At 39.5% G+C, this 24,550-nt stretch overlaps 1 protein-coding gene across 3 annotated transcripts in view; it reads left to right on the forward strand.

Annotated features, from left to right (window-relative positions):
- The first annotated feature begins 17,972 nt into the window (after positions 1 to 17,972).
- The window catches only part of LOC136400731 (T-cell surface glycoprotein CD1b-like), a 25,905-nt gene continuing 19,327 nt past the window's right edge, over positions 17,973 to 24,550 (forward strand). For 2 of the 3 annotated variants that reach the window (XM_066377881.1, XM_066377882.1), the window contains exons 1-5: positions 17,973 to 18,105; positions 18,391 to 18,657; positions 22,169 to 22,447; positions 22,639 to 22,917; positions 23,756 to 23,849. In XM_066377881.1, coding sequence (XP_066233978.1) covers positions 18,033 to 18,105; positions 18,391 to 18,657; positions 22,169 to 22,447; positions 22,639 to 22,917; positions 23,756 to 23,849 — 992 coding nt within the window. In that variant the 5' untranslated portion in view covers positions 17,973 to 18,032. Of the gene's footprint in view, positions 18,106 to 18,390; positions 18,658 to 22,168; positions 22,448 to 22,638; positions 22,918 to 23,755; positions 23,850 to 24,514 lie in introns of all 3 variants that reach the window. The other variant, XM_066377880.1, reaches the window with a different exon arrangement.

Below are 24,550 nucleotides of genomic sequence, written 5' to 3' on the forward strand. Positions count from 1 at the left end.
GCACAATCCCATCATGCCTCAGATAAGTGACTTTGTATTAGAGACTTCCCTATTTTGTATATTGGATTAAAGGTTTTGATTTCTACACTATAAAATGGGGGCAGAGCAGGAGCTTGCTCTCTCAGTTCCTGAGATTAGTATTAGAGAGGAGAGCAGAGAAAGTCCATGTGAAGGAGGCCAGGAGGAGCAGCCAAGATTGTGGAGTGCTGAGTGAGAAGCCAGTTTGTGCAGAGGTTGTGCAGGGAGAAGGAAGGAAATGGAAACAGAGGTGAATAAGTCTGGTTAGCTAGAAACCTTTGATTCTAGGAAACTCAGATAAGTCAGTAACTTTGTGAGCACTGCATGAGTGTGTTTTGGAGCCCAGTGTGTGTTTTTACTTGCCCGTTGGGTGCAAGCTAGGATTAAAGATGATGGTCCACCAGTTATTGGCTCCGTTGTTTCTTTACCAACTGTCTGAAACCAGTGTGAACCTGCATGGGCCAGGTGGCTGTGATAGTGGCCATGGATACTACTTTCACAGCCTTATTTGCCTTTTCTGTTACTTCCTTGGTCATTATAAACCTTAAAAGCTATGCTCAGAAGATCTCACTGAGTAGCTTGACTAAGAGAGCAAAATTGGGAATCCAGTGTCTAAAGAAGCCTATAGACCAAGGAAAGAAAATATTTGATCTGTGGTGGTAGGTGGTTAGAGAATGTGGAGGGTCTGAGTTCAATCTAGGGTGAGACTTCATGTGGTGGGGGTTAAGGCAATGCCTAGATAGATTAGGGACTGAGAATGAAGTTGAGCCTTAGCAGAGAAGACACGATATCCCTTCGTGGTGGTGTGTCTCCTTGAGGCAGGCAGGGAGGGGCTGCAGAAGAGTAGGTTATTTACATATTGTAAGAGAGTACTAGTTTTGAGATTGCATGCTGCTAAATCCTGAGCTAGTGCTTGCTGAAACAGGTGTGGGTTGTTTTTGATCCCCTGGGGTAAGACAGTCCATGTAAATTGCTAGGCTGCATTAGTGTCTGGGTCAGTTTAAATAAAGGTAAACAGAATGTAAGAGTCAGGGTGTAGAGGAATGGTAAAAAAGGCATTCTTGAGGTCTAGAATCATGAAGTGAGTGGTATTTGAGAAAATGTATGACAGTAACTTGTAGAGATTAGAGACTACTAGAAGGAGGGAATAACTGCCTCATTTATTAGGTGTAAGTCTTGTATGAGGTGATAAGCCCCTGAAGGTTTTTGAATAGGAAGGATAGGGGTATTGCAGGGAGAGTCCATGGGGATGAGTAAGCCTTGATTTAAGAGGTGGGTAATTATTGGTTTAAGGCTTGGAAACAGACACAGTTTCACAGTAAACAAAAATTTTATATATAAATTATGAATTAAGGAATTTAAACGAGCGTACTTTACTTGTATCAATTTAAATTATATGTTGGGCAGATAAAATATATTATGCTCACTTTGTTAAAGATGGAGCTGCCTATGAGGAGGCCGTCACCCAGATGATATTAATGTGTGTTGGGGGCAGGCTGTGGGCAGGCAGAATCCTTGTAACCTGGGGCTTGGTTTTAGGACTAAGCCTTTCCCACCCTTTTTGATGTAGGGTGGTACAATCCAATCTTGCCTCAGAGAAGTGACTTTGTATTAGAGACTTCCCTATTTTGTATATGGGATTAAAGGTTTTGAATGTACACTATAAAGTGGGGGCAGAATGGGAGCTTGCTCTCTTGGTTCCTGAGATTATCATTAGAGGAGAGAGCAGAAAGAGGCCATGTGGCCAGGAAAAGCAGCCAAGATGGCAGAGTGCTGAGAGAGAAGCCAGTTTGGGCAGAGTTTGTGCAGGGAGAAGGAAGGAGATGGGGAACAGAGGTGAATAAGTCTGGTGAGCTAGAAACCTTTGATTCTAGGAAACTCGGATAAATCAGTAGCTTTGTGAGCACTGAATGTGAGTGGGTTTTGGAGCCCAGTGTGTGTTTTTTGCTTGCCCGTTGGGTGCAAGCTAGGATTAAAGACTATGGCCCACCAGTTTTTGGCTCCGTTGTTTCTTTACCGACTGTCTGAATCCAATGCGAACCTGCATGGGCCAGGCGGCTGTAGTAGTGGCCCTGGCCACTGGATTTACATTATATTAAAGACATTTTCTGAAAAATAAAGAGACAAGACAAATTACTTACTCACATAGTTTAATATACAATTTTGCTTTTTTAAGTTTTTTGAGATGGCAAGGAGGTCCCAGCATATCGGGGAGGAAGAGAGAAGGCAGACGGATGGACAGCCTGAATAGCTGAATGGAAAGAAGGAGGGTCAAAATCTGCAGGAGGAGGAGGAGGTTAAAGTGCTAGAGCTCTGAAGAGAGGAGAGAGGACAAGGGGGAGCAGGGCATAGCTGTAGCAAAAGCCGGTGGGGAGAGGGAAATGGATAAAATACAGCCGAAGCCAGTGGGGAGAGGTCAAGAAGAGAGACAGGAACTGCAGCTGGAGCCACAGCTTTTAAGGAGGGAGGAGGGATTTAAGAACACAGTGGAGAAGGGAGGGGCTCCTGGCCAGCAGAGGAGGAAAAAGAGAGACTGGTATTTGCAAGTGAATAAGAAAGAGGATTCAGCGAAGAGAGGGGAGAGAGTTTTCTGGAGGGAAGAGACAGAAGCGAAAGAGATTTACAGAGAGACTACAGAGGGGTCCCAAGAAAGGGGTGCCCCAGGGGGTCAGGCAGGAGGGAGAGAAAGTTGGGAATCCGCTAAGAAGTGAGGATTAGGAGCGGAGGTTTTAGGTGAGGTTTCTCTGGCCAAAAACGGCCTGCTTGACAAGAATGAAGGGAAAAGAGAAGCCTGCACATAAGGAATCTCAGATGCCCTCCCCATCTGGTGGCAGAAATTGTCAAGATCTCTTAGGATATTGTAATGGTAGTAGAAAGCAATCTGGCTAGGTGCCTAGACTTTCGAGGAAGTCCGTAGAAGCAGGCCACTCAGAGTAGAAACCTCCCAAACTGTGAACCTCAGAGAGTAGAGGAGTCCCAAAGGAGTAGAGGAGTCCCGAAGGAGTAGAAGAGTAGTCTCTCAGGCCTAAAATTGGAAGGAGCCCATGTTCTGAGGGGAGTCTGGCTAGATGGTTTGGGCTGAAAAAAGCCCACAGTAGAGGAGACTGGTGAGAGAAGGGGGCGTCCCCGCCTTCAGTCACAGGTCCAAGAGGAGAAAAATCTCCATAGAAAGAGAGTCTCAGTCAAGAGGTCGTCACCCCAAGACCGAGATCCTGGGACATAAAAGAGGGACCTGGCTAGGAGCGCCTAGACTTTCATAGAAGTCCATAAAGGAGTAGAGGCAGACCACTCGTAGATATGGAGTCCAAAGTCAAAACCGTCCGACAAGGAAGGGGTGTTTTTGGAGAGAAATTTGGAGGCCAACCAGGGAAAAAGAGGGAGAAACTCCATACCTTACTGGTCCAGCAAGGTTCAGGACAGGGTCAAACTACTGGTGGCTCAACCATACTCATATAGCCGAACAGAATCAGGAGTTAGCCCAGACAAGCTGCCGCTGTCCACAGCTTCCCTGGTTGTAAGTTCGGCCAGCAAGGGGATCACCAGGCAGCCAGTGCCCAGTCCCAGGTTTCGGCACCACATGTAAAAATGAGACGGCACTCAAACTCCAGGTGTGCAGGCCTTATTAGAGGAGAAAGACCTCCCAGGGCACTTCTCCAAAAAAGGACCCCAAAAACAGACTGAGGTAAAACTTTATAGGGTTGCGGATAACCTCGAGCAAGGTTTGTGCTGGTATGCCCCGCTTTCTGGAATACTCCTCTTTGTGGTGATTGACCACCTTCCTGGAATTCCTTTGTCCCAGGAGCGATTGTCTGGTAATTCATGGTGGGGTCAGGCAGCCAAGTGGAACAGCAAAAGGGCAATTGTTATTCATGTATCTATCAATAATAAGTGTAGAAGAGGTGATGAAGAAAAAGAAACCTTCATACTCTGCTGATGGAAATACATATTCTTATAACCACTGTCAAAGTAAAATCACTTCCAAACTTGTAAAAAAAAATTTATTTATTTTTTTTGTATTTTTCTGAAGCTGGAAACGGGGAGAGACAGTCAGACAGACTCCCACATGTGCCCGACCGGGATCCACCCGGCACGCCCACCAGGGGCAAAGCTCTGCCCACCAGGGGGCAATGCTCTGCCCCTCCGGGGCATCGCTCTGTTGTGACCAGAGCCACTCCAGCGCCTGGGGCAGAGGCCAAGGAGCCATCCCCAGGACCCGGGCCATCTTTGCTCCAATGGAGCCACAGCTGCGGGAGGGGAAGAGAGAGACAGAGAGGAAGGAGAGGGGGAGGGGTGGAGAAGCAGATGGGTGCTTCTCCTGTGTGCCCTGGCCGAGAATCGAACCCGGGACTTCTGCACGCCAGGCCGACGCTCTACCACTGAGCCAACCAGCCAGGGCCTAAACTTGTAAAAATTTTAATGAGTTTGTTTGAGCCAAACTATTGTCAATCGCCAGGAAGCAAAGTCTAAACATATTGAGAAAGTGCTTTGGAAAATGGTGGTTTCACTTACTTTACACATCAGAATCAAAGGGGAAGATGGAAAGGGGTACATGAAATTGATTGGTGATAGATTAGGGACGTCAGACACAGCAGAGAGGACAAAGTGGGAAATCTCTGGGATTGGATAAAAAGAAAAATGTACATGCTGAAATTTCTTATACATAAGCAGAAACAAGTCAGTTAACGGTTAATGACTCACATGATAACAATAACAATGAGGAGGTTCATTGGTTCCTGCTCTGGTGAGATGCCTGTCCTGAGGGGGCAGAAAAACAAGATTACAATTACATTTTTAAAGACATATTATCAGGTACATTATTGTAGATGTAGAAGACAGAGACAGGCTAGATTAAGGTCAGCATTTATCTTTTTTTAGAGAAAAATAGCTCCCCTAACATATGATTGACCTCTATAAATTGCTTCTAGTTATAAAGTTTTAATTTTTGGCCAACCTTTGTGCTTAGTGTAGGCCTCTCAGTCAGGCTTTCTCAGCAAGGCCACCATGCAGGCTTTCTCTGAGCTTGTCAGGTTCACAATGTGGCCCCTTTTCCATCCATATCAGTAAGAAAAACAATATAGAGGCTCCTCAAAAAATTAAAAATAAAGTTACCACATAACCTAGAAATCTCTGAGTTGTTATCTACATGAAAATTTGAAAGCTTTTATTTCTAAAGATATATGTACTCCCATGTTCATTGCAGCATTTACTCCCTGTGGGCAGAACATGAAACAACGGGAGTGTCCCTCAATAGATGATTGAATAAGAGGATTTGGTACATAAATATAATGAAATACTATACAGTGATGAGAAAAAAAATTAAATATTTTTATTTGCAACAACATGGATGGATCTTGAGAATATTGTGTCAAGTGAAAGAAACCAGATGAAAAAAATTAAAAACTGTAGGACTTCAGGCATATGTGAAATATAAATCTAAAAGCAACAAATGAACAAAGAAAACAAAAAACTTACAAACAGGGACAACAAACAGTGTGGTGGTTACCAGAGGGGAAAGAGGTAGGGTAAGGTAAAAACAGAGAAAGATTGTCGAGTACATGCTCTTGTAAGGAGACTTAATTTGGGGTGGTGAACACATTCAAAATACAGAGAAAGTATGATAAAACTGTACACTTGAAACTTATATAATGTTATTAACCAATGTTGTCCTAATAAATTTAATATAATTTTAAAAATAAATAAACAATATTCTAATTATCATACTTTGTATGCTTCATTTACTTTTATAGTATTTGCAAACATCTCCTTATATTTGTAATTATTTTAAATATTTATTTTATTTATTTTAGAGAGAGGAAGGGAGAGAGGGAGAAAAAGACAGGAACACTGACTGATCTCTTCCTGTATGTGCTCTGACCGGGGAACAAACTGGCAACCTCTGTGTTTTGCGACAAAACTCTAAGTAACCAACATCCGGCCAGGGCTTTGCATTACTTTTCTTTTCATGATTTTTGGGCTGTGCATTGTGAGGCATTTTTGTCTTTTTGAAGGACTTCTTCAAGGTTTCTCTTCACAGTAGAATCCTTTCATTGTTTTTTGAATGGTAATGAAAGTATTCATCTTTTTAAAATAAATATTTTTAAACCTTTGCAGCATTTTGGAAATAAAGAATAGGCAGGTGCTCTCTGCCACAGTGACTAAATCAAGTTGTCTGTAAAAATCATAATTTAACAAATCTTTCTGACAAATTTATTTTATATTTTTCACTTGTGGTCAATAAGATATAATTTGAAATAAAATTTATCTCCTTTTTAAATGCATCCCCAGAAAGTACAGTAATTTGGAATTCAATTCTTCAATTATTAACTTCTTTCTGAAATATTAATCAAATGCATTAATTTTTACAAGTACATATAAATAATTATTTAGAGTTAACTATCTATTTTTAAAGTAAATTTTAAAAATTACATTTGAGATGACACGGGTTAATAACGTAATAACAGTTTCAAGTGAACAATTTGATAATAAATCATTGGTATATTGCACTTTGTGCTCATGACCTAAAGTCTACTCTGTATCCATCACTCTATATTTCATCCCCTTTACCCTCTCAACCTCCCCTTACTTTCCTTCCCCTCCGATAACCATCTATTTCTGTCTATGACTATGTTTGTTAGTTTGTTTTGTTTGTTTGTTTCTTTGTTGCTTTCTACTTTCTATCAGACATATTATTTTTTCCTATTTTTTTTTTATTTTATTTTTTTTGTATTTTTCTGAAGTTGAAAAAAGGGAGGCAGTCAGACAGACTCCTGATGCACCCGACTGGGATCCACCCGGCATGCCCACCAGGGGACGATGCTCTGCCCATCTGGGGCGTTGCTCTGTTGCAACCAGAGCCATTCTAGCACCTGAGGCAGAGGCCACAGTGCCGTCATCAGTGCCCGGGAAAACTTTGCTCCAATGGAGAGGGTGAGGGGTGGAGAAGCAGATGGGTGCTTCTCCTGTGTGCCCTGGTCAGGAATCAAACCCGGCACTCCTACACACCAGGCCGACGCTCTACCACTGAGCAAACTGGCCAAGGCTATCAAACATTATTTTTTGAAGAAACTCCATAATGGTTCCTTAGTGACTGTACCAATTTACATTTTTACCAGCAGCAGATGATGTTTTTTGTTTCTCTACATCCTCTCCAGCACTTGTTATTTCTTACCTTGTTGATAACAGCCATACTAACAGGTGGGAGGTGGTCACTCTGTGGTTTTGATTTGCATTTTTCTAGTAGCTAGTGAAGTTGAGCATCTTTACATCTACTGTTGGCCATTTCTATGTCTTTTTCAGAAAAGTCTTTTTGCAGATTTTCTACTTATTTTAAAGTTTGGACCTTTTTGTTTCTTGTTGTGTTGTTGAGTTGTATTATTTTTTTTCATATTTGGATATTACCCCCTCATCAGAGATATTGTTTGCAGATATCTTCAATTTCTTTGTTGGTTGCGTTTTTGTTTTGTTGATGGTTGTTTTTGTTGTGAAGAAACTTTCCAGTTTGATGTTGTCCATTTCCTTATAAAAATAAATTTATTTTAGTATTTTTGTACTATTCAAGTTAATTTTTGGTTTTACACAGAGTATTAGTTCTATAAGGGAGTTATATTGCATATTCTTTCAGATTTTGAGTTTTCAAATATAGACTTATTTTGACCTCCTAAGAGAATAATAATTAGCCTGAACAAAAAATTTTAAGATTATCTCATTACCTTAGAATTCTAAGATATTTATTTTCTTGAACATGAGGTGTCTGAAGCCAGTGTCTTACAGTCAGAAACAATGGATAAGACTGAGGGCAAAATTTTTCTCAACTCTGAGCATGATTCTGTGATTCCTATATATTATAAACATAGGGTTCTAGATTGGAGGGGTTTTCTGTTTTGTTTTGTTTTGTTTTGTTTTGTTGTCTCTGAAGGACCTCACTCTGAAATCTTAGTGTCTGACATATCTTTTGGCCCCAGGTGGTCTCTGACTAAATGTCAGTTGAATGTGTCTATGGAAACCAAAAAGGTAGTGCATAAACTGCCTGCAGGCTGCCACAGCAAACATCAATGAAAAAACAAAAGTACAAGGGTCCTCGGGTTATAATGACATAGTTCCGTTCCTACTTCAGTGACACTATCTGAATTTTAGTGAAAGTCAAAACATACCTTAGTCTAATACAAACAGAACACTTACGCTTTTAACAGTCCAAACTGGCATAGATAAGCATACTGGAGGATGCCAACTCCCTCACTCATACACTGTGATACTGCGTATTCTTCCACTGCAAGCAACCAATATAGTTTGCCCACATAGTCTGTAAGTATGATGCTAACAGTGTAAACCAAAACACTCATGACTCAATTTCTTAAAGTTTTTATGAGAGTGATGTTGTTAATTTGAAATATTGTATGTTGAGACCATCATAACCCGAGGACTCCCTGTTAAAGACTCAATGTAGTAATTAATTGCCTTGTGAATAATCCGGTCCCTGGAGTCACTTTTCTGCCTCCAATAAAACTCTTCTCTAATTAGACATACCAAGGGGACACCAGTGTTCCCAGTATATAAATTATGAAGAGAAAACTGCTGTTCATAATGAGGAGACCTGGAGATACACTCAACTCATTTAGGGTAGAATGGGAGCCCAACCCCCTGTGCATCTACTATAGACCCACTCATACAACATGTTGAACATCCATCCCATTATCAGCTCACCACTTCCAACTCAAGCATATTCATGGATCCTTAACAGTGCGAGTTGGTCTGACTGGAGAAACTAAACAAAAAGGTATTTTCCTTAGATTATCTGAAAATCTGTATTGCTACTCTGCTCCTTTTTCACTGTGGGCTATATAGCAACATTCAGTGCTATTTGTCTTCTGAGAGTGATTTTGAGAAGAGAAGGATAAAAAGACAGAGGGTAGTCTGAGGGGAGGGACAACATAAACAGGAAAAGCAGTGAGAAGAGTGACAGTAAACTCCTGGTAAAAAAATAATGAAGAAGTAAAGAAAAACAGAGAAGACCAAAAAGAAGAAGAAATGAAGCTGGGAAGCTGATCAGAAGAAAATATCACAGAGAGATCAGGAGTGGGGACACTGCTGAAAAGGCCACAGGGCACTACTGAGGACCTTCTGTTACTTCTTTTTATAGAAATGGACATTGAGAATCCAAGTGTAGGCTTGAGTTCTCCAAGGCCAAGAAGTACTACATTTCCAGGCAGACAACAGACTGCAAACATGGTTATCAAGCCACAACTCCTTTTATACATGTTGGTGCAATGGGGCGGCTACGAGGCAGACAAATGTAAATGAAAATTTGGAAGCCAGACAGGGAAGAGATAGAGGGGAAATGAGAGACACTGTGGGAGGCTCATGGCTGAAGGAGGCAGTCGGGTTCTTCCCACACAGAAGTGAACAGAGGGAGAGTTTGGTTTGTTTTTGTGGCAAGAGATGTTACAGAAAAGTTCAAAAGGATTTGGTGGGGAAGGTGTTATCTGAGTTCTGAGGACAACCTGTTCTGCTGAGGCATTCTTTATCAAACAGAACTCTAATGTTGCTGCTTCTGTCCCTGCTCTTTCAAGGAATTCTCTGCCATGGGGCAAGCACAGTGCATGAGAAGAACCCAGGTGCAAATATACTTGTGGTTGGGCAAAGCAGAGTGAAGAAAAGTTCTTGACTGGTCTGCAGACTTTCTAACAGTATTCTCATCTAGCCCTTTCAAATTAATTATTTCAATATTTATTTATTATTTTTACATTTTCATTCCACAGATTTCTTCCTGCTTTTTCTTCCAAAATATAATCTTCCATGTGGTTCACCAGAATGTTTCTTTCCTTGAATCCCTCTGCTTTCTCTATTGTTGATGTTTCCTCCCTACAATTTTTTTCATATTGATTCTCTCTTCCTTGACCAACCTCAGATCCCTTTGAGATCCAGGTATCAGGCAGCTTTAGAGTGCATTTCCGGAAAAGCACCAAAGAGTTTTTTAAATGCAGCATATCAAAGATCAGATTTCTTGATTTCCAAGGAAATTTCTGGAAGCCGTCTCCAGGAGCTGGGAGTCAGGTAAGAATGTCTGTAATGTGCTTAATCGTTACAGCATTGTTCAAGTTCTGATGGACCTCTTCAGTGACATTCTCAGGCCCTCAATTCCTGCCAGTCCTCCTGTAAGGAGGGAAGTCAGACCTGGAATGACAAGGTGAGCCCAACATCCTCTCTCCTCCCAGCCTCAGTGCTTCACTCTTGTACTTGATTTTTTTTTATCATCCCTTTGAGACACAAAATAAGAGGCTTGAAGGTGAGTATGGGTTCAGGGGTTCTAAGGTACCAGAGTCACAAGTTCTGGCTTGAGATATCTAACTCTACTTCTTCTCATCTTTTTCTAGTGAAGCCACAGGCTTGGGTGACCAAAGGCTCCAGTCCTGGTCCTGGCCGTCTGCTGCTGGTGTGCCATATCTCTGGCTTTCATCCAAAATCTGTGTGGGTGATATGTATGCGGGGTCAACAGGAGCAGTGGGGCACTCAACAAGGTAAAATCTTGCCCAATGCAGATGGAACATAGTATCTTCGAGTAAACCTGAATGTGGCAACTGCAAAGGTAGCTAGCCTAACTTGCCGAGTGAAACACAGCCAGGGAGGCCATAATATAATTAATCATCCACTGGGGTGAGAAAGAACCAGGGCCCCATTTGGAAATAATAGCCTTTCCCATAAATCCAGAGCTAATGAATGAGCAGTTGGAGAATAGACAGGACTGGTATTCAGAAGAGAATAAAAGTGGGAGAATATAAATCATAAGGAAGTATAAAGCTTCAAAGCAGTTATATTTGAAAAAAACAGAGAAAGAGGATTAGAGATACTAAAGGAAAATAAAAGGAGACACATTGACTAGAAAGAATTAAAATAAATGCCCTAGAAAATACAGAAAAAAAACTTTCTAAGGTCTCAACTCTGTGAAATGAGAGGCATTAACTGAGGTAGGATAGAGTGTATTTCATAGATTGACATTATTTAGTCCCCAATCAGAAGGACATTCTATCCCTTTGATACTGATCTGTTTGGCTGTAACAGTTACCCTGGTTATTCTGGTGTTTGTGGACTTACAGTTTAAATAGCACAGGTGAGACTTTTCTTGTTTTGTTTCTTCAACATCTCATCCACTATTTTTTTTTCTCTTCTATTATTCTTTTTCTCTCAGATTACCTGTCTTTGAGATAAATATCCTCTTCTTCGCCCTTAGCTCAGATCAGAATATCTACTCTCCCCTTTCCCCGAACCCCGGCTCTCCCATTGAAGGAACACCCAGAACGCAGGAGATCAGGAAACCACCTCTGCTTGGCACAGAATCATGGGCCAAAAACAAATTGTTGAAGAAATGGTAAATGAGCCTGGTCCAATTCTGCTGATATATGTTTATCCTTATCCATAAAAATCTGGTCTGCTTCTTCTTGAACATGGTTCATACCAATAATCAAAGCATGATTTTGTTGAAATAGTTTTCTAACAGAGATTCTGATCCATTTGGAAATCTCTTCCCCCCCCCACCCCCGATCTTTGACAAACTCTTTTCTGAGGGCACCTAATTGTTGGTCCTTTAAACTGTATTTCACATTCCTATTTCTGAATCTTCCCTGGAAGTTTCCCTGAATGACTCAATTGAAATCACAGAACAAGTACCAGATGATCTCACTCTTATGTGGATTCTAATGAACAAAGTAAATTAATGAAGAAAATAGAAGCAACTCATAGATACAAAGAACAGGTTAATACCTGTCAGAGAGGAGAAGTTTGGGGGGCTGGTAAAAAAATGAAGGGATTAAGCAGAGAAAAACGCACACAGACACAGAAAACAGTAAGGTGATTACCAGAATAGATGGAAAGAAGGGTGGTGGAGGCAGTAAAGGGGTCGGGGGGAATAAATGTGATGAAAAGAGATCTGACACACAATAAAATATACAGATGATGTATTATTGAATTGTACACTTGAAACCTATATAATTTTAACTAATGTCACTCCAATAAATTTAATTTTAAAAAATTTTATAGGGGAAAAATGGAAATCTATTTTATATTTCTCTAATTTGAATGATCGTCCTAAGTGCATTAATATCTTCATACTCTGAACAATCGTTATTTAAGTACTTACTATAGTTATTTTGTCTCCATGTTTTGAAAACAGACTTTAGATATTGTATTTGTATCCATGACCAAAAGCCTAACCTGATTCAGGTCCTCCTTGATGAGCAAGTGACTTGTGCGATTGTTGCCATCTTTAAGTTTTTAATAATCTTTGAACAAAGGATATTGCATTTTCATTTTGTACTGGTCCCACAAGTTATATAGTTGATCCTGCCTGAATGTGATATTTCTCATACATGCTGATTTATGAGACTTAATTTGAGGTGATAAGCACACATTGCAAAATAGAATGTATTATTGAATTGTACATGTGAAACCTATATAACTTTATTAATCAATGTTATCCTAATAAATAAAATATAATTTTAAAAATTAAAAATAAATAATTATCCAGTTATCATACTTTTATGTTTTCCTTTACATTTCTAGTATTTTCAAACATTGTATATTTCTATTATATTTCTTTCATGTGAATTTCAATTTGTGGATGTTCAGGCATTTTATCTGCTTTTATTTAAATATTTATTTATTTTGTGACAGGGACTGAGAGAGAGAGACAGAAAGAGGGACAGATAGGGACAGACAGGAAGGGAGAGAGAATAGAAACATCAACTCTTCATTGTGGCACCATAGATGTTCATTATTGCTTGTCATATGTGCCTTGACGGGGGGGGGGGGATGGGGGGGTCTTCAACAGAGAAAGTAATCCCTTGCACCATCCAGTGACTTTAGGCTCAAGCCAACAACTTTGGGCTTCAAGACAGCAATGTTTGGGCTCAAGCCAGAGACCATGGTGTCATATCTATGAACCTATGCTCAAGCCAGAAACCCTGTGCTCAAGCTGGTGAGCCTGCACTTAAGCCAGTGACCTTGGGGTTTTGAACTTGGATCCTCTGCATCCCAGTTCAACACTCTATCCACTGTACCACCAGGCTCCATTGTTTTATGCAGGACTTCTTTAAGGTTTCTCTTCACAGTTGAATCTTTTCATTGTTCTCTAGAATGATAACGAAAGTATTCATCTTTTAAAATAAATACTTTAAAATATTTTCAGTTTTTGAGATAAAGAAAAGGCTCTTACATGCTCCTCCACTGTGACAAAATCAAGTGTGCTATAAATATCATAATTTTATGAAATTCTGACAAAAACTATTTTGTATTGTTTTCATGTAGTCAATAAGCTATGGTTTCATGTAAACCTTATTTATCTTCCTTTTTTTCCTGAATTCCCAGGGAATTAGGTAATATGGAATTTAATTCTTTGATTATTAACTCCCTCTTGTAATATTAATCAAATCCATTAAATTTTACATATTCATTTAAGCAATTACTTAGGGTTAACTATAAATATTTTAAATAAATTTTTAAAAATTACATTTATTGAGGTGACAATGGTTAATTATATTATATCATTTTCAAGTGTTCAATTCTATAATAAATCATTGGTATATTAGCTTTGTGTGCCCATGACCTGAAGTCTAGTCTCTTTCCATCACCATGGATTTGACTCCCTTTACTCTCTTCAACATCTCCCCTTACTCCCCTTCCCCTCTGATAAACAGCCTACTATTGTCTGTGACTATGTGTTTGTTTTGTTTCTTATTTTCTGTTTCCTATCCCACATATTTTTTGAGGAAACTCCATACTGTTTCCATGAATGTATCAATTTATATTTTGACCAGCAGGGATGATGTTTTTTTCTTGATATTCTCTTCAACACTTGTTATTTCTTATCTTGTTGGTAACAGCCATTCTAAACAGGTAAAAAGTGGTAGCTCTGTGGTTCAATTTGTATTTCTGTTGTAGCTCGTGAAATTAAGCAACTTCTCATATATCTGTCAGCCATTGAGAAAAGTGTCTTTTCATGTCTTCTGCCCATTTTTAAAATCTAACTTTTTGGTTTTTGTTGTGTTGTTGAGCTGTTAAGTTCTTCATATATTCAGATATTAGCCACTTTTTGGAGGTTATATTTGCACATATCCTTTAATTTTTTGTTGGATGCTTTTTTGTTCTGTTGATGTTTTTTTTTCCTTGTTCAGAAAACTTTCAGTTGATATTATACATTCATTTATAAAAATAAATTTATATTAGTAGTCATTGCATTATTCAGGTTAATTTTGGTTTCATTTAGATCATTAGTTTTACAAGCAAGTTATGAAGCATATTCTTTGAGTTTTTGAGTATTCAAATATGGATTTATTTGGCCATCAAAAAGAAATGATAATTTCCCTGAGCAAAAAATATTAGTATTGTATCATTACCTTAGGATTCTGCCATATTCCTCACATCTTGAAGTGTTTGAAGCCACTGTTTTGGATTTTAAAACAATAGACGAGACTGAGTGTAAACTTTTCTCAATAACTCAGAGCACAATTCAGTGCGTCCTTTATATTATAAATGTAGAGGTTTTAGATTAGGATTTTTTAAAATTGTTTTGTTTTAGCTTTTGTTTTATTTTCTCTTAGGGACTTGTCTGTGAAATCTAAGGTTCTGACCTATCTTTCTGCGCCAGGTATACTCTGACTAAATGTTAGTTGATTATGTTCATGAAAACCATAAGGATGGTAGTTAAACTGCCTGCAGGTTGCACAACAAAACATCAATGAAAATAACAAAAGTAAAGATTCAGCACATTAACTAATTCTCCTATGAACACTCCAGTCCCTGGAGTCACTTTCTGTCTCTAATAAAACTCTTCTCTAATTAGACACACTGAGGGGATTCCAGTGCTCCCAGTGCATTGACTGTGAGGAGAAGGCTGCATGACTGCTCTTCATACTCAGGAAACCTGGAGACACACTCAACTCATTTAGGGTAGAGTGGGAGCCCAAGGCCCTGTGCATCCCTTATAGACCCACTCATACAACATGAATAAACATCCATTTACTTATCTGCTTACTATTTTCAAGTTAAGTGTGCTCATGATTCCTTAACAGTGATATTTGGCCTGACTGTAAAAACAGAGCAAGAGTATTTTTTCTCAGATTACCTGATAATCTGTATTGCCAATGCTGTTCCTCCTTCCATGTGGATTATAGAATGTTCTTGTAGATTATACAGCTACATTCAAAGTGCCTATTTTCCTCGGATAATGATTTTGTGAAGATCGGGATAAAAAGAGGATAATGAGGAGGCAGGAAGAAGAGGTGAGATCACGAGAAGAGAGGCAGTAGACTCCAGAGGATAAAATTGCGGATAAGTAAAGAAATACAGAGAAGACCAAGAAGAAGGAGAGAGAAGGCTGGGATGCTGATTAGAGGAGGAGATTACAGAGAGATCAGGAGTGGGGACACTGCTGAAAAGGCAAACGGGCACTACTGAGGACATTCTGTTACTTCTTTCTATAGAAAAGTACATTGAGTATCGAACTGTGGTCTTGAGTTCTCCAAGGCTAAGAGGTACTATACTTTTAGTCAGAATACCAACTACATACTTTGTTAAAAACTAGGACCACTTTTATACATGTTGGTAAAAAGGGGAGGTCAGGAGGCACACAAGAGCAAAACGCAAATATGGAATCTTAATTGTGAAAGAGTTAGAGGAAAAATGAGAGAGACCCTGTGGGATGCTTGTGGCTGAGGGAAGCACTCTGGTTTCTATGACAAGGAAGAAGCAGAGGGAGATGTCGGTTTATGGCAAAGTAAGTGACAGAAGAGTTCAAAAGGGTTTGGAGGGGAAGCTGATATCTGAGTCAGCAGGCACTCATCCTGCTGAAGCATTCTTACCTAACAGAGCTCCGATGCTGCTGCTTCTGCTCCTGCTCTTCAAGGGAATTCTCTGTCATGGGCCAAGCACAGCAGGAAAGAAAACCCAGGTGGGCAAAGCAGACTAGAAAGAAGTATTTGAGAGGATCTGGATGTAGAGAGTAATGCTCCTACTGGGCGTCCTTGGAATCTGCATGCCAGGCAAGTGCCAGGCACCAATCTTGACCCCAGTCTGTTCCTGATTTTGAAGATAAGAAGCTGGATAGAAGGAAGAGGGTATGAGACTATGTGTAAACTTTGTAACTGTTCCCATTTTTTTCTACCATGGGTCCTTTGTCTCCCCTTCTTTCACCCTCTCTCAATGGTCACTTCTCTCTCTTTCAGGTACCCAAAATTTAGCACACTATTATCTAGCAGAAGTAGAGCCACCCTTCCTATCACACGCTCTAAATCTTGCTTTTTGTCAACCAGAGCTGGCAGCACACCAAGGGCACAGGCTCACTGAGCAAGTGTTCATACTCATCTCTAGGACACTGTTAAGCACCATTCACTTTCTATTGCCTGGTTCAAATTAATTTTAACAAGGAGAGTTGAAGAACTTGCAGGTGTTTTTGCAGTTGTACATGCATAGCTTTGCATTGGAAGTGCAGGCATTTCCAGTCAGTTTTAGTTTCAATGTGAGTTTTCTTTTTCAGCTGATAATTCCATGAAAGTCCTGACCAGGAAAGATGATATATGGGCTCTGACTGTTATTCAGTCTTCCAGACCTTGTGTTTGGTCTCTTGCTTCATTCCTTCTTTGTTTCAACTTTTACCCTGTTCTGACTGTTCCCCCACCACTCACATTCAAAGAAGGGCCAAAATGCACATATCTCTTTACACTCCTGGATATATCCTCATATTCATGCTTCTTGGAACAGCTCTCACTTTTACATATTCATTCCCCCATCCTTGGTCTCAGACTCAGCCTTTCTCAACAGAATCTGCCCTTCTTCCTTGTGGCCTAACCAGGACCTAACCACTCCTGAGTGAGCTCTTTCTGACTGGTCTGCTATCTTTCTAACAGGCTCCCCATCTAGCCCATTCAAATTAATTATTTCAACATTCCTTTATTATTTTTACCTACACATTTCCCCCCACTTCTTCTTCCAAACTATAGTCTTCCACATGATTCATTAGAAAATGTTCCTTCTCTTTAATACTTTTACCTTGTAGATTTTTTACTTTTCCTTGCTACAATGTCAAGAGCTACTGAAAAGATCATATACTAGTAGAAAATGTAATTTTTCTTGTCAACATATTCTATGGTATAAGATAATTTAGCTTGAAGTAAAAACTGTAGTATTTACTTTATTTTATTTTAGGATATGTGTCTGTTGTACCATTGTACCATTGTACTGACAAGTGTTTTAAATATGTTCCTTTTAGGGCCCAGGCCAAGTAGCATATCATTCTGATAGGCAAATCCCCAGTCAGGACACATATAGTAATCAATAAATGCATAAATATGTGGAACCATAAAATGATGTTTTGTTTTTCTTTCTCTCTCTCTCTCTCTCTTACCCTTCTTCACTTTAAAATCAATTAAAAAGTGTTGGAAGAACTAAACACATTGAAAACATGGAAAAATAATGCTCTGCATTTTGTAAATAGTCATCAAAACATACACACACACACACAAATGTGTTGTTAGGGAGACAAGACTAAAGGATAAAATGAGAAAGAGGAGCCACTGAGAATGCGAAAGAGAAGAGAGGGCCATGCAGAGGTAGATGGAGGTTGGGCAGATGAACCAAAAGAATTTTCCTAGATTAAGGCAGGCGATTGTTTCACAGTGCTTTCTGATTTATAAGATGTTACAATAAAAGATTGAGAAAGTAAAATAACCTTTCAAAACTATATGGTGGCTTTTTCAGGGTTGTATAAAGCTGAGATTAGGAAGAACACCTGGAAGCCAGGGAGATAAGAAAAAAATTCTGGAAATCAAAGGCTGGCATTGAAATGACAGGCAGAGTGGGAGGGTCAGGCTGTGGGAGGCACAGCTTTTCTCTGATGTGCAACACGGATGAGTCAGAGACTTGTCCCTTGGAAGAGGAAGTCACTATAGAGCACTGAGGAAATAATAAGTTTGCTGAGTTCAGAGATCAAACAGCAGCTCTAGGAGTCAGAACTTTTACCTACCGGTGAAATGCTGCTTTTGCCACTTGTGTTGCTAACAGATCTCATCCCAGGTGCTGACAACAAGCATGGACACAAGCATGGTAAGAGTAACTCTGGTCAAAACTCAGGGTGTGGGAGGTCTGGATGAAAGCATGCTATGCATACCGCTGAGGATCTGGGCCAGCCCTCTTCTATTTTGGAGGCTGAGGATGGAGCAAGAGGCTCTGGCACAGGCAAATGTTTCTGCCATTTTGCTGTTCAGACTCTGGTTTGTTTTTGTTTTTTTTCCTAGATATTTCTGGTTTTCTTTTCCCCCACCCCCATTCCCTGCTGCTTTTCTGTTGTTGTTGCTGTTTTCATTTTTCCTATCCTTCCACTACCCACAGCTCTCCAGGGGCCGACTTCTTTCCATGTCATCCAGATATCATCATTTGTCAACAACACCTCTGCACAAAATCAAGGCTCAGGCTGGCTGGAAGATTTGCAGATTTATGGCCTGGAAAGCAACACATGCACTGCGACTTTCCTGAAGCCTTGGTCCAAGGGCAACTTTAGTGATGTGGAGGTGACAGAGCTAGAAGAGATGTGCCATTTCTACATCATCGGATTTACTCAGATAGTACAGAATCGTCTCAGTGAATTTGAGTTGACATGTGAGTGTTGTTCTCTGACCTGAGCAGATTACCAATGATCTCTTTCTCTCTCTCATTCTGACTTTCTCGCTCTCTCTCTCTCTCTCCCTCCCTCCCTCTCTAGGTTCATGATGCGACACCCCAGGATCTTCTCTCCTCTTTCCCAGTTAATCCAACTGTGCATACACACATCTCTAGAGCAGTCTTCCTCTTAGATTCCATATCTCCACAAGGTATTTCAGGTTCTTCCTGCTTCTTGCACCTTGTCTGATACAGAACTCCTTTTGTGTATAAATTTTCTTTCCTATACCCCAAGCAAGAAGCCCTTACTTTTCCTACCCTGTTCTTCAGTGAACTAAAGTATGACTTTCTTTGTTTTCAGTCCATCTCCTAAGCATCTCCTGCCTGCTCCTCCTCTAAATGTAATTCTCCCATTCATCCTGGAATGTGTACTTGCTCCTGACTTTACTGCCAGTTTTTTCACATTACTTTCCTCTTCCTTCTCACCCACTGTACTTTATTACAACAGCCTTTTTCCATCACTTATGCTATGTTTACTTTTTCCCTGTTCTCTTCTATGGAAAGGTCTCTGAATAGCCTTGACTGGGTTACTCAGTGGTTAAGAGCACTATCCCAATATGTTAAGTTTGTAGGTTCAACCATCAGTCAAGGCATGTAGAAAATCAACCAATGTGTGCATATAGCTGGAAAATAACACTGGGGAACAAAATTTTTGTTGCATCCAAAAAAGCACTTGTTCTTTCCTAATTCGAGTATGCTGAGCTCAAATCTGACATTAGTTTTTCTCTGTAAACTACAGTTTTTTTTTTGCAATTCAAGGTTGTAGGTTTTCATCTTAATGTAAAATTTTCAACATTTAGTCTTACATAAATGAAGTATTGATAGAATGTCTTCTTGGGCATCATCTTTGTGAAAATATAATAATTTATTATATTAACATACTAAAAGATATGATTGCATCAGAATTTGTCTACAATTTTGAAATAGAACATATTAAAACACTTATTTTAATCATAAAATTTGCGCAAAACTTATTTAAATTCTCTTCAGGCAAAAATTTGCGTTTGTAGCTCTTGCGTTTGTGTACTTGTTGAGGACAGTCTCGTTTGATGCTCCAGCAGTAGTCTGCTCATCACTAACAGCTCCAAGATTTTCAGGAAACTTATCAAGGTGACTGTTCAGGAAGTGAATCTTAACATTCATGTTACATCTAATGTCATGGAAAGCCAACAGCATCCTTTAAACCAGAAGTTCATAGTTCTCTGCTTTTTTGTTACCAAGGAAGTTCTTTGTAACTGCCACAAAAGACTGCCATGCTGCTTTCTCCTCCTTATTCATCTTCCTGGCAAATTCTTCATCACATATGAGGGTTTGAATTTGAGGTCCATTGAATACACCTGCTTTTATCTTCTCGAAAGACATGGCAGGAAAAGCAGAAATACTATGTTGAAAGCATTCACTTTTTCTATTCAAAGCCTGAACAAACTGCTTCATTAAGCCAAGTTTGATGTGAAGTGGGGGAAAAATGATCCTGTCTCAATTAACTACAGGTTCATTTACAATATTTTGCGTCCCACTTCCAGAACTTTACGTTTTAGCCACCCCTCTGTCCATTGTTTTTCCCTAGCTCAGCTGTCCCACAAACACAGAAAGCAAGGATACTCTGTGAAACCTCTCTGTTGTCCTAGCAGTAAATTTACCATTTTAAGATCCACACAAAAGATCCAGTTATGCTCCTCATACTTCAGAAAGTCGAGGACAATTTTTATGTCATTCTTACTAAGTCATTCAATTTGGGTTGGCTAAACTGCTGAGGGGTTAATGACTGCTTGGCATCAGAAGGGGACCCTTCAGATTCTACAACTATTTCCTCATGCATCTTATCAAAATACACTTGATCACCATGTTCACTTTCTTCATCCTTAGAAAATATAAAACCATTGAAAACTGGAACCAGGAGTGTCTCAGAGTGTGGGATAGGTCATATTGCTGAAGAAATATTAGGATCTGAGATTGTATGCCCTTTTTTCTTACTGATGCCCTTTGTATGGATCAGACAGAAATAACAGTCACTGCTATGGTCCTTAGGTTCATGCCAAACCATGGGAATACCAAAAGGCATTTCTTTACATTTTTCTTTTGTCCAGTCATGAAGCATTTCTTCACAATTATGACACACAATATGAGAAGCCCAATTCTTGTCTTGATCACCAAGGGGAACTTTAAAATAGGCAGTATATGCATGTGTCACAAATGATGAAATATTGTGCCTTTGACATTGAAGTGTGTAACAGCCACATATAAAACAGAAGGTATCAGGACTATTCTTACATTTACGCCTACTCAAAGAAGCCATGATTCAATCTTAAAACAAAATAAGAAGGTGTTTTATCAGATAATAATTTTTTACATTTAAAAAAAACTACAATTATGTAAAAATGATGTTTGTAAAACATTAATTGCCTTGAAGTTATGTGCAATCCAAGAGTCATTGCCCTTTAACTCCAATTTAAAAACTAATGCATACCATTAGCTGTAACAAAAATAAATTTAAATTGCATAAAAACTAAAGCATGCACCAAAAAACGGATTTCAGATTTGGAATCAGTGATGCAGAGATATATAGAAACAGTTCTAAAACCTCATGCAACAGAAAATGAAAAATTAATTGTTCCCCTTTCTCTCCCCTCCTTCCTTCCATCTCTGAAATCAGTCAATCAATAAAAATTTAAAAAAAATTAACAATCTCTAAATACAGTCATACAGCACTTGAGAGTGAGGACATGTTCTGAGAAATACATTATTAGACAATGTTATTGTTGTGTAACTAAAACAGAGTACACTTAAATATATCTAGATAAGATAGCATTCCACACACCTAGACTATACAGTGTATTTTTTGCTTCAAGGCTAATATACTATACAGCACATTACTGCACAAAAACTATGTATCTTTAAATAAAACAGAAGAGTAAATTATGCTATTAAGTGATGCAGTAAACACGAGAAGTATAAGGCTACTATTGCCGGTATAACACAACATACTTTTACAAAAATTTTTTTTGCAAATAGGAAGCGTGCATTCTAAAATAAAAATTAAAAATATAATAAATACATAAACTAGTCACATTACTTATTATCATTATCAGATATTATGTCCTGTACATATTTTACTGTTATTCTCCTATACAACTGGCTGCGCAGTGGTTTTTTACCCCCAGCATCACCACAAACATATGAGCAACACTTTATGCTGTTAACAATGGACATGATGTCAGTACGCAATGGGAATTTTTCAGCTTCATTATAATCTATGGGATTACACTCTTGTACATAGTTTATTATTCACTGAAAGTCATTATGTAGCACATGACAGTAGTGGAATGGCTTTTGGCTTCTCTCACATCTCAAACATTTCTGCTCACTCAAATCCAACGAGTAGGTTTTTTTCTCCATCCCTTTCCTCTTTGTTGGCTTTTAAATACCTTTTTCTCTTTTTTCTTCTATCCAGATCCCTTTGAGTTCCAGGTTATAGCCGGCTGTGAGCTACATTCTGGGGAGACCACTGTAAGCTTCCTGAGGGGAGCTTTGGGAGGAGTGGATTTCCTGAGCTTCCAGAATAATTTGTGTGTGCCTGCTGCACAGGGCGGCAGCAGAGCACAGAGGTTTTGTGCACTTCTCCCTGAATACAGAGGTCTCCTTAATATCATAGAGACACTCCTCTCAAACACCTGTCCTCGATTTCTCTTGGGAGTTCTCGATGCAGGGAAGGCGGAACTGCAGAGACAAGGTTAGTCCTGTTCTCTCTCCAAGACTTTTCTGTGTCACTTTGCACAACCTGTAAATTTTATGGGAGTATTTTCCTAAGAGAGAGGAGCTTAATCAATAAATTTTGGGGTGTTACAAAGTTGTGGGTTTCTGATTCCCTGTGTTCTGGATAAGCATCATAATGTGACACTGTCCTCCTCCTTTCTGCCCCAGTGAAGCCTGAGGCCTGGCTTTCCAGTGGCCCCACTCCTCTGCCTGGTATTCTGCAGCTGGTGTGCCATGTCTCAGGATTTTACCCCAAACCCGTATGGGTGATGTGGATGAGGGGTGAGCAGGAGCATCCAGAAACTCATCAAGGTGACATCCTGCCCAATGCTGATGGGACATGGTATCTCCGAGTAACCCTGGACGTTGTGGCTGGGGAGGAGGCTAACCTGAATTGCCGAGTAAAGCACAGCAGCCTGGGAGGCCAGGACATCATCCTCCACTGGGGTGAGAAAGAACTGGACCTGGCCGGAAATGGGAGCAGATGGTCCACAAATGTGGAGGGAGGGGCGAGCAAAATGTGAGACTTAGTGGGTGTGACAGAGAAACAAGGAGTGATGGAGGGTGAAAAGGAGGAAAAACAAGAGGAGAAAGAGATAGATGACCTTGGCAGCAATATTCAACTGGTGTGTCACAGGATTTTTTAAAACACGCAGTACTTGATATATTTAGTCATGCGTGCTGATCTCTTTCTTTCTTAGATTGCCATATTCTAAAAAATGACAACAGCCAACACAATAATATCCATCTGGTGTGAATGGATAAAATTTTACTTATTTTTTTTTCATTCAGTTTAAAATACATTTTTGAGGGTGCTACAGAATTTTAGTAATTCATATGTATTATTAGATAAAAGAAAATTGAAAATCACAAACCTGTTATAAAGAAGATAAAATTTATGGGCCTATAAATTGGGTGACATGAGATGAGAAGAAATGATTGAAGATAGATAAGAATTAATGTGTTAGAGAATCTGAGAGGGGAAGTTGGAATTGCCTTTGCATCAAAAGCAGGTTGAGATGGAGCTGACAATCAGGTGTTTTTAAATCAAAATTAAAAAACAGTTTGCTGTTTAAAAACTATTCTTTTTCATTTTGCAAGAACTAGTTCGAAGTATGCACACTGAAATCCTAGACAGATGAAAATGCTGAGTTTGAGACTTTTTGGGGGTTGGGGAAGGGAGATACAGCCTTTAAACTTCATGACAGTAGGTGAGCAAAGGAAGAGAAGGAGACTCAGGAATGGGTATTTCAGTGACATCTGTGTGTCTTCTTTCAATTTTCAGGACATCTTACTTCCACCATGGTGATAATTTTGGCAATAATATTGCCCACTTTCATTCTTTTGATATGTCTTGCATTATGGTACTTGAGGCGAAGGTAAGTTATTTAAAATCTTTCTTTTTGTTTACCTGCCACTCTTTTATACCATTTTTATTTATTTATATCCATTCAGTCTCAATCTGCCTTTCATTTGTTTTTTAATTTATTGGGTTGACATGGTTCACCAAACCATATAGGTTTCAAGTGTACAACTCAATATACCACCATCTGCACTCCGCATTCTGCTCCCTCTCCCCAGCTCAGTCTCTCTGCTTTCCTACTCTCCGTCTGCCTTCCTCCCCTACCTCTGCCCCCCTCCCCTCCCTCTGCCCTCCTCCCCTACCTCCACCCCCTTTCTCTCTGACTACTGTCACTCTGTTGTCTGTATCCATGTGTTATCTGTTTATGTTTTGAGCTAATCCCTTCACCTTCTTTGATCCAGTCCCCTCTTCCCCTGTCCCTCTGACAGCTGTCCATCTGCTCCCTGTGTCTCTGCCTCTGCACTTTCCCCCACTTCCCACCTATTTATGTAAATCTCTTTTTTAACTGTGGTGAAGTATGCATGACATGAAAGTTATTATCTCAGTCATTTCTAAATGCATAGCTTAACAGTATTAATTACACTTCCATTTTGTGTAGTTAATCTGTAGTACTCTTTTCATCTAGAAAAACTAAAGTTGTATATCCATTAAACAACATCTTGTCATTTCCTGGTCTTCTAGGACCAGACAACCAACATTCCACTTTCTGCCTATATA

Source organism: Saccopteryx leptura, chromosome 3, assembly GCF_036850995.1.
Source record: "Saccopteryx leptura isolate mSacLep1 chromosome 3, mSacLep1_pri_phased_curated, whole genome shotgun sequence".
Classification (NCBI taxonomy): domain Eukaryota; kingdom Metazoa; phylum Chordata; class Mammalia; order Chiroptera; family Emballonuridae; genus Saccopteryx; species Saccopteryx leptura.